This window comes from Chinchilla lanigera, unplaced genomic scaffold (assembly GCF_000276665.1).
Source record: "Chinchilla lanigera isolate Chin_1 unplaced genomic scaffold, ChiLan1.0 scaffold00068, whole genome shotgun sequence".
Lineage (NCBI taxonomy): Eukaryota > Metazoa > Chordata > Mammalia > Rodentia > Chinchillidae > Chinchilla > Chinchilla lanigera.
This window is the reverse complement of record NW_004955469.1, coordinates 7,794,288-7,807,977: the sequence shown is the minus strand read 5'-3', so window position 1 is coordinate 7,807,977 and position 13,690 is coordinate 7,794,288. Positions and strand designations below refer to the sequence as shown.

Sequence of the window (13,690 nt, the reverse complement as noted above, 5' to 3'; positions counted from 1 at the left end):
TAGAAAAGTAAAGGTAAGAAATTAAGAGACCAGTCTGAGTTGTTCATTCTCCTAAATAGCAGGGCTATCAGAAAGAAATAACCAAAGTGGAATGGGAAATAAATACTAAGAAAAGACGTATTAAGAACATCTTAGAATTGAAAACCACAGGATTGGGATTGAAAGTGTATAATAGATGTCAAGAATTAACCAAAAACTATACCAAGATAAATTGTTTTGAAAATTGAAAACATCTAGAATATTGAGAAACTTCCTAAAAACCTCCAGAGAGAATAAATGCTTCACACACAAAGATTTCCAAAGTTGGGTTTGCATGTGTTTATCGAACCCCTCGTCATAATGGCCCAGACATGGAAGCAACCTAAGTTCATGAGCTGAAGAGTCGATAAGGAAAATGTGATAATTACATACAGTGGGATGTTCCAGAATGCACAGAAGATGGAGTTCTGTCATTCGTGACAGCATGCCAGAACTGGAATACATTCTGTTAAATGAAATAAGTCAGGCAGAGAAAGGTAACCATTGCCTTGTTCACTCATCTGGAATCTGTAAAAAGTGTTTCTCACAGAAAGTGAGAGTGGAGTAGAGGTTACCAGAGGCTGGAGAAAGTAGAGGGGAGAGAAGGGTGAGGAAAGCTTGGTCAAGGGGTACTGAGTCCCAGATACAAGTGTTGATAAGTTTTGATTGCTGTGGCTCAAACAATAACTTACTGTATATTTCAAAAAGAAGAAGAGATACTGAATATATTTACCACAAAGGAGGGATGAATGTTTGGGGTGAGGTATGGCATGGTCAAAAAATACAGTGGATATTTAAATTTTTTAAAATGTATTTCAAACCTGGCGTGGTGGCACACCCCTGTAATCCCAGCACTCAGGAGGGTGCAGCAGGAGGATCATTGCGAGTTGAAGGCCAGCCTGGGCTACAAAGTGAGCTCAAGGCCAGCCTGAACTGCATAGCAAGACCCTGTCTCAAAAAGACCAAAAAAAAAAAAAAGTATTACAGTAAAAGACACATTTTCATCAATCTCTCAAAATACTCTCCCTTGTTTCACTTTATTTCCATTGTTCTTGCACTTTTTAAAGCAGTTTTAAAAGTCCTTTCTGTTTTTTTGAAAGTCTTCTTTCATAAGTCTCTTTAGTTACGTTGCACATACTGGCTGTCTCAGTATATTTATTTTATGCTTAATTTATTCCCATGCCATAAGTTTTTGTTTCTTCAGTTTCTTCTGGGATCTCTGTTTCTTCTGTGTAACTTGCTCCTGTGCTTTAGGGATAATTTGTTACTTTTCAGTAAGGGTCATCTCACTGTGGCAGGGGACACTCATATATAGCTTAATCTGACCTTGAGTTCTATAAGTACAGTAATAAATACTGTAATTTAAGCTTTGAACTCATGATTCTCCCACCTACGCTTCCTGGGTGGCCTTTGTTTCCATTTTGTTCATTTTTTAATTGTTGCTTTCCGGTTAGATATATGTTCTCTGTCCTTTTTTTTGTTTGTTTGCTAAACCTCTTAAAAATCTCTCCCTCTCCCTCTCCCTTTCCCCCACTCCCTCCCTCTCCATCTCCATCTCCATCTCCATGTCTGTCTCTGTCTCTGTCTCCCTCGCCCTCTGTCTCTCCCTGTCTCTGTCCCTCTCTCTGTCTCTGTCTCCTCTCATTCTGGAGAAACTGTTTCTTTATAGTGCATTTTAACTACCTTTTTAATAGTGTCTCAGCTGCTCTTGTATCCATCTGTAGTAGCTGATTTCAGCAGTTGGTATCCTATATCTATAAAAGTCTCACTTTTTAAAAAGCCTGTTAATTCCTCATTGGGGCTGGGGTATAGCTTCATGGTACAGTGTTTGCCAAGCATGCACAAGGCTTTGGGTCCCATCCCCAACTCTGAAAAGAAAATATTCGTGGTTATATTGATTTTGTCTTTATAATTACATGCTCTGTTTCTTAAACATTTTTATATTGCTATTTGATCTTGTGTATTTCTTACAGCTTCAGTGCTTCTAGGTCTAAATTTGTTATTTCTGGTTTCCAGTGACTGTTGTGGTGTAACTTATGATTTTGGGGTAATTTTTTTTTTTTTTAATTTTAAAGAGAGTAGTAAAAGAAAAAAAGAACAATACCAGCATACTAACATTACAAACATAAACAAAACAAAGCAAGCACGTTAAAAGTAATACAGAGTTTCAAAACAAAACGATAGGCATTAACAGTGGTTGTTACATTACATATTATTGTCTGCAACTACGTTGCTCAGATGGAAGATTGTTCAAACCATTAAAGAGAATAAAAAAATAATTGTTAGATAAAACATTAGAGATGAAACAGTTTCACTAGACAAGGTGGTAGGAATTCACCAATGGTTGTTCCATTGGACATTGTTGTCTTCAAATCAGATACAAGCATAGAAAATCGGTCAGAATAGAAAAAATTTTAAGCATTAACTGTTTCAATATACCATCAGACATCAGCGGTATAGTTATGCCAGCCATTCTTCTATATACATCTATCTATATATTCTGCCTTCTTTTAAAATATGGAAGACTTCATGAATTTGCATGTCATCCTTGCACAGGGGCCATGCTAATCTTCTCTCTATCATTCCACTTTTAGTATATGTGCTGCCCAAGAGAGCATGGGGTAATATTTTTGAGATATACTCAATTTTAATGTGTGGGAATCTTGTGGGCTTCATTGAGGTAAATCCCTTCCTCTGCTGTGGTGTCTTACACTTAGGATTTGGGAACCAGTGGGTACCTACATCAAGGACCATGTACCTCTGTGCAGTGATTTTCCAACTCTGCCCCTGTGTAGGTCCAAGGGACCTGTTCCCTTTAAACATTTGTCGGCTATTACTGAATTTTCTCCTGTAAGATTATACTACACATTTCATCTCTATCAGCAGTATTTGGAAGACCTTTTTACTGTTTCTGTGTGTATTTCCATCAGTAGATTACAAGATGAGACATTTTGATGGCCAGAAATTTTTTTTTCATTGGTTTAATTAAAGCCTTAGTATTTGCTTGTGGCTAGTAGAATATGAATTAATTGCTAGATTATCTGTAATTTCCTGTTGGAGATTTCCTAAGACTGCTAAGCTATTCATAGCATTTTTAGTTATGAACTTAAAATCAGCTGAGCATGGTAGCACACACTTGAATCCTCAGCCTTTGGGAGACTAAAGCAAGAAAATCACCACAAGTTCAAGGCCAGCTTGGGCTATATAGTGAGTGTGAGGCCAGAGTGGGTTATATAGAAGACTCTTTCAAAAAACCAAATAAAAACAGGGTGTGGTGGCGCATGCCTATAATCCCAGCACTCAGGAGGCTGAGGCAGGAGGAGACCAACCTGGGCTACAAAGTGAACTAAACTGTATAGCCAGCCTGAACTGTATAGGGAGATCCTGTCTCAAAAAAATAAATAAATAAAATAAAATAAAATCAGCAAGGAAAACTTACAGGAAGAGGGAAGGGTACAGTGTGATTTTAAGATTTGAGTTTTTCCTTTTTCTTTTTTTCTTTTCTTTTTTTCTTTGTTGGGATTAAACCTAATGTCACATTTATGCTAAACAAGGAAGTTGCCAAAAGGTAGAATTAGCTGTTATAGTGCTACAAGTTAAAATCTAATACTGAGCTACATTCCCACACGATCTTTTATTTTTTAAGAATGAATATATATGTTCTTTTCTTATAAACCTCGTCAGTTTTTTTTGGGGGGGGGGTCCTTTAGAATGCCAAAAAAGTTCATAGCTTTTATTTTGTTCTTTTTTAACAGAGAAGATAAGTTGTAGTGTTTTACTCTCTATAAATTTACAAGACTTGATTTGTTGGTTTTAGAAGAAATTTCTAATCCCTGAATTTTTACACTGCACAGCTATCGTTTAGGTAGAAACATGAGGGTGAGGGAAGTATAAATGATTCTTTCTCTTATTTTTTAGGGCAAATGAAAAGGACTAAATGTGCTGACATTGATGTCGAGACCCCAGATTCCATTTTGGTTAATACAAATTTGCGTGCATTGATAAACAAACACACCTTCTCAGTCCTTCCGGGGGATTGCCAACAGCGACTGCTTTTACTGCTTCCGGAGGTGGATCGACAGGTTTGTCATTTTAAAACATAAATAACTTTTAACCCTTATGGGGCTTCTTTGATTCATCATATTGTTTTAAAAATACTTTTATGTATATCTGTAAGGAAGTGATATTAATGGTACTAAATAATTATTTTTAGTGTCTTAGTAGTTGGGCTTTGTAAGGTTTATTTAAGCAGGGCCTTCAATAGCTCAGTTGGTAGAGCAGAGGACTGTAGCTGGTGTGAGGTTTATTCAACCAGGGGAAAAAACTCTCTTAATAGAATGTTAAGGTTACAGAATCAATTTGACTAATTTTCCAGGCAGGATTTAAACATCCACAGACTCCAATTTAGGAGGAACAGTTGTCTCTGTCCAGTATCAGCAGGACATGGGCCAGTGGCACAGTGGAGTAGGAAACGTCAAGAATGAGCCAAGCCAGTTTTGTTGGCGCAGACCTGTAATTCCAGCTGTTCTGGAGGCTGAGGCATGAGGATCATGAGTTTGAGGCTAACCTAAGTAACACAATGTGACTCTTTCAAAAAAAAGAAAAAAATGGGGGACTGGGGTATAGCTCAGTGGTTCAGTACTTTCCTAACATTTGCAAGGCAAGGCCCTGGTTTTGATCCTGAGCACAGCAAAAGAAAAGAAAAAGCCAAAAACGTGGATTCAAACCGAGCATGGTGGCACACGCCTGTAATCCCAGCACTCGGGAGGCTGAGGCAGGTGAGTTGTTGGCGAGTTCTAGACCAGCCTTGACTACAAAGTAAGCTGTGAGCTCAAGGCCAACCTGAACTGCATAGTGAGACCCTGTCTCAAAAAGACAAGAGAAAAAAAACACATGGATTCCACTAAATAGATATATCTGGAAGGACATTCAACATGGAATAACAGTGGTTGAGTTAGACGTGTTCATTATTTTTGTTTTGTGAAAATCTTCTGAAGGAAACATTGCTGTCATAGAAAAGAGTTTAAAACCCATTACAATAGTTCCTTAGTTCATGAACTCAATTCTTTCTGCAGTTCTGGTTGCAAACCAAATTAGACAAGAACCAATCAAATTCGCTGGTTATATTCTTATTTTATTATTGTTAACTTACTTATTTTGGCTTTTGAGGCAGGGTCTCACTGTGTAGCCCAGGCTGTCTTCAAATTTACGTCCAGGCTGTCTTCAAATTTACGTCCATGCTCCTCCCTCAGCCTCCTGAGTGCTGGGATTATAGGCGTGGGCCACCACTCCTTGCCATGGGCTAGATTCAATACTGACATGGGAAAATGTGATTTGATTCTTGGTCAATTTGTTACGTGAGCAGAATCATGGAAAGAAATGTTTGTGGACCCATGTACTGGTATATGTTTGCCAGGCAGGCATTTGTGCCGCTGATCTATTTCCCCGGCCCCTATATGTTTGACTTCGAAAACACAAGTAGCAAGAAGACATACCAAATATTTGGAAGACTCAGGGAAGGACTTGAGGAAATACAGCTTAGTCTAGAATTAGATTTAGACTTACAAACAAGTAGCTGTAATGATTTGTTTGGCTTACTTATTCTGTTAATCTTGACTGTAAACTAGAGAATATAACTAGTGCTTTACTGTAATGTAGGGAAACAACGTTCATCTTATTTTTATGATTTTAAAAGGAGTAGGAACTATCAGTTACTTAGAGCCTTGTAGGTGTTCGGAAATAATAATGGTTCTGAAATCATCATTTTTCTAGACTACGTTTAGACTACATTGATACCAATTTCTTTGTGGTAATACTAGTGATTGAACCCTAGGCCTTCACATTGTGCTACATCCCCAGCTCTTTTTATATTTTTTGTATTGAGACAGTCTCCCTAAGTTCCTGAAGCTGCATTCAAACTCCCAATTCTGCCTTAGCCTCCAGAGAGAGATTACAGGCTCACCTCACTGTGGATAGCTGATACCAAGTTCCTAATGCCATGGATCTTTTTTAGCTTTCTCTGGTTTATTCTTTGTTGCAGGTTGGTCCAGATGGTTTGATGAAGTTGAATGGCTCAGCCCTTAACAATGAGTTCTTTACTTCAGCAGCCCAAGGCTGGAAGGAAAGACTATCAGAAGGTAGGTGTTCTACCTCACGTGATCTCCCAGGGTCTGTGTGAACTTGGAATCACAATAACGGCTCTTCACCTCATTAGATATTTGAACAATTTTGGAAGTTGAAGTTGCCAAAATGTAGAACTAGCTATCCTGTGTAAAACACACTGTTGGACTTTTTGTTGAGCCTGTGTAACCAGCTAGGCTCCTGATAGAGTGTAGCAATGTTAAAGGGGCATAACTATGGGTGTGCCAAACGCACATTTATGTTATTTCTGTTGATGAGTTATGAATTTTAATTTTATGAGTTCTGCTAAACAGTGAGTACTTATCAGGAAAAATACCAAAAAATAAAGTATTCCATTTTTAATATTTATTGTTTATATAAAATTTTTCAACAGCAACTGGTTTTTGGTGTATAAAGTCTAAAAAAGAATAATAAATAAATTCCTATATGAACTACAATGAAAATACCAATAGCACTCTAAAAAAATATCTTCAATTAACACAGCTAAGGCAGTCTTCATGTATGATTACAGCATGTTCCATATACATATATCACTTACACTGATAGCACATGTGTTTTACTTTCCTGGCCTTTTTGTAGGACATACTTGACATCTTGCTATTCTTACTGTTTTGTCAAGAGGTTCTTACTATATTACACAATGTTAACAGGAATATAAAATACCAATAAAGTATTAAATTCTTTATATGTATTGCACCTTTCAAGTAAACATCAACATTTTCACATCAGCTGTGTACTTCCTTATAAAACCTAAGAGAAGGCCAGGCGTGGTGGCGCACGCCTGTAATCCCAGCACTTGGAAGGTTGAGGCAGGAGGACTGTTGTGAGTTCAAGACCAGCATGGGCTACAAAGTGAGCTCAAGGTCAGCCTGAACTGCATAGTGAGACCCTGTCTCAAAAAGACAAAAAAAAAAAGAAAACCTAAGAGACGACATCAGAAATAAATTCTTACATGAGCTACCATGAAATACCAGCAACATTGTTCAAGAAAAAATCTGTACTTTAATTATCACACCTAAATAATAAGAAAATAAGATGTCAGTAAAATATCAAATGCCTAATGGCTGCTTACAATAGACATTAGTATTTTCAAGTCAGCTTGTGTACTTGCTTATAAAAACGTAAGAGATAAACATCAGATAAAAACCTATGTGAACTGGGGCTGGGGATTTAGCTCAGCGGCAAAGCGCCTGCCTGGCAAGCGCAAGGTCGTGAGTTCAGTTCCCGGTACCGGAGAAAAAAAAAAAAACCTATGTGAACTATAGTGTAAACACAAAAGTCTACCACAGAAATAATCTTTGCAGGCCAGGGATATAGCTCAGTAGCACAAGTGCCTGCCTGGTAAGCGCAAGGTCCTAAGTTCGAGTCCTGGTTTAAAAAAAAGAAGTAATCTTTGCTTCAACTGTCACACCCAAGGCAGTCATCACACGTGACTAGTATATGTTCTGTGCACACATCAAACTTTACACTGACGGTACGTGTGCTTAGCTTTCGTTCCCTATGTGGCAGGCCATTCTGACCTCTCTTCTCTTCCTGTTTTGTTAGGAGCTTCCTACTATTTTCTGTAATGTGCACTTAGCAGGGAAATGAGATATCAATAAAATATCAAGTGTGTATTGAGTGCTTAGAGTAGACATCAACTTTGAGGGGGACGTTTTTTGAGACAGTCTCGCTATGCAGTTCAGCTGTGTACTTCACTGAGAGGCTTTGAGCTTACTTTGTAGCCCAGGCTGGCCTCGAACTCACAATGATCCTTCTGCCTCAGCTTCCTGAGTGCTGGGATTACAGACGTGTGCCACCATGCCCGGCGACATCAACATTTTCGCATCAGCTTTATACTTGTTTACAAAACCTAAGAGATAGTATCAGAAATAAAAATCTATGTGAAGTGCTATGAAAATAGCAATAAAACTCTACAACAAAAATAATCTTAGGTTCAGTTGTCGCACCCAAGGTCAGTCTTAACACATGAACATTGCATGTTCCATACACAAGTATCCCTTACACTGATAGTACGTATGTTTTGTTTTCCTGTCCTTTCTTAGAGGGCATAGTGGACATCTTTTTGGTTTTCCTGTTGTCGTAGTAGGTCTTTGGCATTCTGCACCTGCTTGTTCACCTGTCGACTCACCAGTGTGTTCTACAATTTTGTTTTTCCTCTGCTGTAAATGATCTCTTATGAGTTCCAGTCCCAGTCCTCTAATAAAATTTCTCCATTGTATTTTATACATATTATTTTCTTTGTAAACTGTCACTATTTATGCCACACATGTTTAGGATGGAGTAAAATACAACCATTGGCTAATGCTTTTATTTCAAGTGACATCACAGTTGCTGCATCAGCAACATCTACTACTCCACCTTTGGTTTTGTGTAGAAAATTACTCTCAGGCTTCTGTTTTGTTGAGATTTTCCTATCAATATTTCCATCAGAGGCGGGGCATGGTGGTGCACACCTGTAATCTCAGCACTTGAGAGCCTGAGGTAAGAGGATCATTGTGAGTTTGAGGCCAACCTGGGCTACAAAGTAAGCTCAAAGTCAGTCTGAACTACATAGCAAGACCCTGTCTCAAAAAAAAAAAAAAAAGAAAAAATATTTCCATCATAGTTTGATGTTGACATCAGCAGTACGACTTTGGGGTTTTTTTGTTTTTTGTTTTTTGTTTTTGCAATATACGAGGCCAGTGTTATATCTTCGTGAAATCCAAAGATTATACCATACAATTCTGTTTCAAAAGTATGACATTTGATTTGGAATTTCTGCTTTGTTCCTGCAGTTCCTGCAGTGAGCAAGTTGTGCTCTGTTAGCAAATGTAACATCATTTGGAAGCTGATAAACCAATTGTCAAATGTCATTCCGATTAGTTTGGAAGATGGGAGCAACAAGTCTGTTCACAACATCATTCAGTTTATTACTATATGAATAAGGACCTGATGGCTGAGTTCTAGGATGAGTTTCTAAATTGAAAGCATAGTAAGTCTCCACATCTCCAAGAGCATAAATTTTTATGCCATGTTTTTACCCATCACTCTTCCATAAGTCTTTTATGTTATTACCATGAAAAATTCCTGCTAAGTACAGCAGATCTATGAATACTTTCAATTCAGCTGCTGAGGTATCATAATAAATACATTTTTTAATATGGCTATTGGTAGATACAGAATGTTTTACTTGTATCTCAGCCTTTGTGTATTCTACAGCATCGTACAGCATTTCAAATAATAGAATTTCCAGCACTGAATGGCAGTGCTGGTATTCTGTCCAATATTTTCACCTCTACCAAGACCCTCACTGTATTTTCAGACCTAGTTCTAACATCGAATGGTTCTATTTGGTTGTGTGACCATTTTGCAACATTTCAACTAGTCAGATATATACTCACATTGCTGTTTTCTTTGTCATCTGAATCAAGGAGGTCTCCATTCCCTGTATCTGTTACCAGTTGATGTTTGCTTCATTTCACTGTTACAGGAACTTTGACTCACATGGCCAGTGTCAAAGTCATCATCATTATCTACCCACACCACTCTTTAGTTATGAAAACATATTTTACCATAATGAATCTTCATCCTCCACGTATGAGGAATCTGATGGTTCACATTTGACCTCCTCAACAAATCTGGTTGTTCATGTGCCATTATAATGAATTGGGCTACTTCTATCAGTAAAATCAAAACAAAACTTGTTTTAAAACAAGTTGTGGAGTGGTGTGGGTGTATTATACCCTCTGTGATGCTCAGGTAAACATAAGCAAAAACTTGCAGGGAGCATCATGTGGGTGTAAATACTAGTTTGACACTTTTGTACACATGCGCACACCTTGCCTTTTGTTGTTTCAAGTGGGTAAACACAAAGATTGCTTCTTGTATCCCTCAGGAAAGGTACTGAGGCACACAGCTAACTACTACTACACTAAAGTAAAAATTTGCAATAGGAAAGTAAAGAGATGTGTTTGTGGGACCCACTGTATGCTCTGAGTTAATGTAGTCACCTAAGAAACTAAAAATAGATTTTTAGTTTAAAAATCCTGCTTGAGCCGGGCATGAGGCTGAAGCAGGAGGATTGCCATGAGTTGGAGGCCAGCCTGGACTACACAGTGAGTTCAAGACCAACCTGAACTTCATATCAAGACCCTCTCAAAACAAAACAAAAAAATACCCTGCTTGAGTAATTCTTTAATCTCTAAGAATTGAAAAGCTAATGAGCTCCCTAATAAGCAAATTGAAGAAATATTTCACAGTATGGTCTGTCACAGTTGGGTAAGCGGTGTGATATTCTCTTCATTACTAACAGCCCCAGCAACACTAGCAGTAAAAGCAATCAGTGAGAACTTTGTTTTTAAAAACTGCTATGGAGATATATTTCATTTTGTATAAAATTTCACTTATTTGAATTTTACAGTTAAACAGCCATCAGAACATTTTAATAAATATGGACTATGAGAATTACAGACTGTAGTCTGGTGCCATGTGTGCTATGCTTTTAGCCTAGTTTAGTAAGCTCACTGAAAATAAATAATAGCGTATAAAAAGTTACTGTTTGTGTGAGCCCTGCAGCAGTATCTGTCTGCATTAACAGCTCTCAACCCCAGCTGCTCAGAAGTACCTGGCAGGAGCTTAAGAAGACTGCTTTCCAGGCACCAATGTCAGTGAATTCATTTGTTCTAGAAAAGTACCTAAGTGTTAGTGTTGGGGTTTTTGCTACTGTGAGGTTTTCCCAAGTGATTCTGTTATCCAGCCAGAATTAAAACCACTGGCTATATTGTTTTTATTTCACATATTACATCTGTTTTTCAGTATACCCGGAATACAAAGTAATACTTAGAAGTGCATGTATGATTGGGCAAAAAACAAAAAAAGCTTAAAACAAGTGTGAGGAGCATTAAAATGTGTTTCTAAGAAGAGCATTAGGAACGCTATCCTTTGCTCACTTTTTACTGCATCCTGACAGCTAAAGTTAAAATGCTCAGTGGATATTTATATATCTATATATATATACATAATCATTATTATTAACTTTTCCTGACCTCTTTTTGAGGGATGGGGCTGAAGATGGAACCTCTTCTACTGACCTGTAACCCCAGCATGTCTTACCTTCTAGAGGAAATTCTGTATAGAAGGGATCTTTTGCTCTGTTTCCTTCAGTCATTTCTTTCAGATTTCCTTCAGTAGAGACCCATATACTTTTAAAACATACAAGTTACTGGTACTTTTAAGATTAAACTGCCCACCGCCCCCCTTGTTTCATAAGTAGGTGCTGTCAGCAGTGATACATTGGTTATTATCATTGTTTCCTTTTTTTTTTTTAACAAATGACCAAATTGATTACTGTAGTCATGTGATGATATTTTATGAGTGAGAAAAGCTTCGAACACTGTTTAATGTCTATAGTGTTCAAAACATTTTATTCCTCTATTTTCATTTTATTTCTCATTCTACACAGTACAATCAGCACCAGAAATTCTGGGTTGTACTCTGAAACCCAAATTCATCTTTCATATTCCTTTGCCCATGACTATGATGTCCACAGTCTTCTAATTTCCTTTCCTTCTTTTTACCCCCAGGAGGTCTTAAATTTCAAATTATGCTATTTCTTCCTCTTATTCTTGACATCTTGGGTAGTAGAGTATAAAAGGGAAAAACCTCTCTGAGCCACAAATTTGAAGAATGCTCATTCCCTGTTCTCTACTGGTGGACCAGGAAAGATAGTGGTGTGGTTGATGGTATAGGCAAATAAATGGAATATTGAGAGCAGCTGGGTTTTGGCATCTTGACTGTCTTGTTCCTATGACACTAGACTGGTACAGTTTCTAGAAAAATTAGAAAATTAACAACTCAAGAATAATTAGAAATAATTATAAAATTAATAATTCATTTTTATTGGCATCTCACATGCTTTTAAGTAGGTCATGGTTTTTTATTATGCAATCAGAGGTAAAAGGCCTAAAATACAATTTTCCTTGAAGAAACCTAAGTTTTCCCAGTGGCTTTTTTTTTTTTTTTTAACCTTTTTGAGACAGGTTCTCCCTATGCAGTTCAGGCTGGCCTTGAGCTCACTTTGTAGCCCAGGCTGGCCTTGAACTTGCAACGATTCTCCTGCCTCAGCCTCCCAAGTGCTGGAATTACAGGCGTGCGCCACCATGCCCAACCCCAGTGGCATTATTTACCTAAAGCACATTACTGTTTTTTTTCCAGTGGAAAATAAATAAGAATTGAAGATTAGAGATAAAGATATCTGTATGGAATATGATGTTTAGAGCAGAAGGCAGGTGCTACAAGGGAAGCCCAGAGAAAAGACACTATAAGCCTTAGTTGATTACTGAAGGCTATGCAAAGTAGTGCTGATTTTTATTTCACATAGTGATATTTAGGCCTTCCTTGACAATGACTTTCTTGGGGAAGTTTCTGTTATTTTTACATTATAGTATTCTGATTCCTGCGTGAGTTTTTTATGACTTATGTGTAGTTAAAAGTTACAAATAACATGTTCCCTTTTAGTATCATTCCTTTCATTCATTGCAGGTGAATTTACACCTGAGATGCAGGTGAGAATTCGACAAGAGATTGAGAAGGAGAAAAAAGTGGAGCCATGGAAAGAACAGTTCTTTGAAAGCTACTATGGTCAGAGGTAATATTAAGACAGGTTTTATAAACCAGACATTAATTCCAGCATATATATCATATGTGTTTTATATCTTTATCTTAACAAATTCTAGTTAGGGATATAGCTCAGTGGCACAGCACCTGCCTGGCAAGCACAAGGTCGTGAGTTTGGTTCCCAGTACCAGAAAAAAAAAATTCTAATGCCCAGTTTCCTTTAATTTTTATTTACCAATTCTTTACCAAGAATTTCCCTTCTTAAGAATCATATATGTGAAGAATTGCATTACTCCCCATCCTTGATCCTACTTAATATCACTAACATCCTAGCTAGATGGATTCTTTTTTAAAATTTTTTAAAGGAAGTTCTTAATGTAAAGTCCTTTCCTTGAAATAGATTGGCTTTTCTTCCAGTACCTTTATAAGATGTAAGAATACTAAGGTTTCAATGGGATTTTTACAGTATTTATCCCAAAATCCATCTAGCTAGGATGTTAGTGATATTAAGTAGGATCAATCATTTTTTTCCCAATCAAAGGCCAAGTTAAACCTTAACAGAGACATTTAAGTAGATGATAAATAATGGAGCTGTTTTGTCTAAGATAGGAAGTGACAGCCACATTCCCATTTGTTAGTTTCTCCTTCTTTGTGTATACTAGTGGCACCCCTTAAGGAGCTTCCATAGCTATGACTTGGAACTAAGGGCTTATGTTTCTTATTTCTAAGTAATGTTTATTGATCCCTTTCACACTTACTTAGGATAGATTTCTGTTGATATTACGATTTTCACACTGGGGGTGCTGGCGCATACCTGTAATCCCAGCACTTAGAAAGCTGAAGCAGGAGGATCACTGCAAGTTTGAGGCCAACCTAAGCTACCTGGTGAGTTCAAGGTCAGCCTGAAATACATCACAAGAGCCTTTCTCAAAAA

At 37.5% G+C, this 13,690-nt stretch overlaps 1 protein-coding gene across 4 annotated transcripts in view; it reads left to right on the top strand.

The window, feature by feature from the left end:
* Asxl2 (additional sex combs like transcriptional regulator 2) overlaps positions 1–13,690 on the top strand; it is a 137,710-nt gene that overhangs the window by 115,762 nt on the left and 8,258 nt on the right. For all 4 annotated transcript variants that reach the window (XM_005400413.2, XM_005400414.2, XM_013522575.1 and 1 more), the window contains 3 exons: positions 3,937–4,100; positions 6,059–6,155; positions 12,682–12,787. In XM_005400413.2, the coding sequence (XP_005400470.1) occupies positions 3,937–4,100; positions 6,059–6,155; positions 12,682–12,787 (367 nt within the window). The remainder of the gene's footprint in view (positions 1–3,936; positions 4,101–6,058; positions 6,156–12,681; positions 12,788–13,690) is intronic.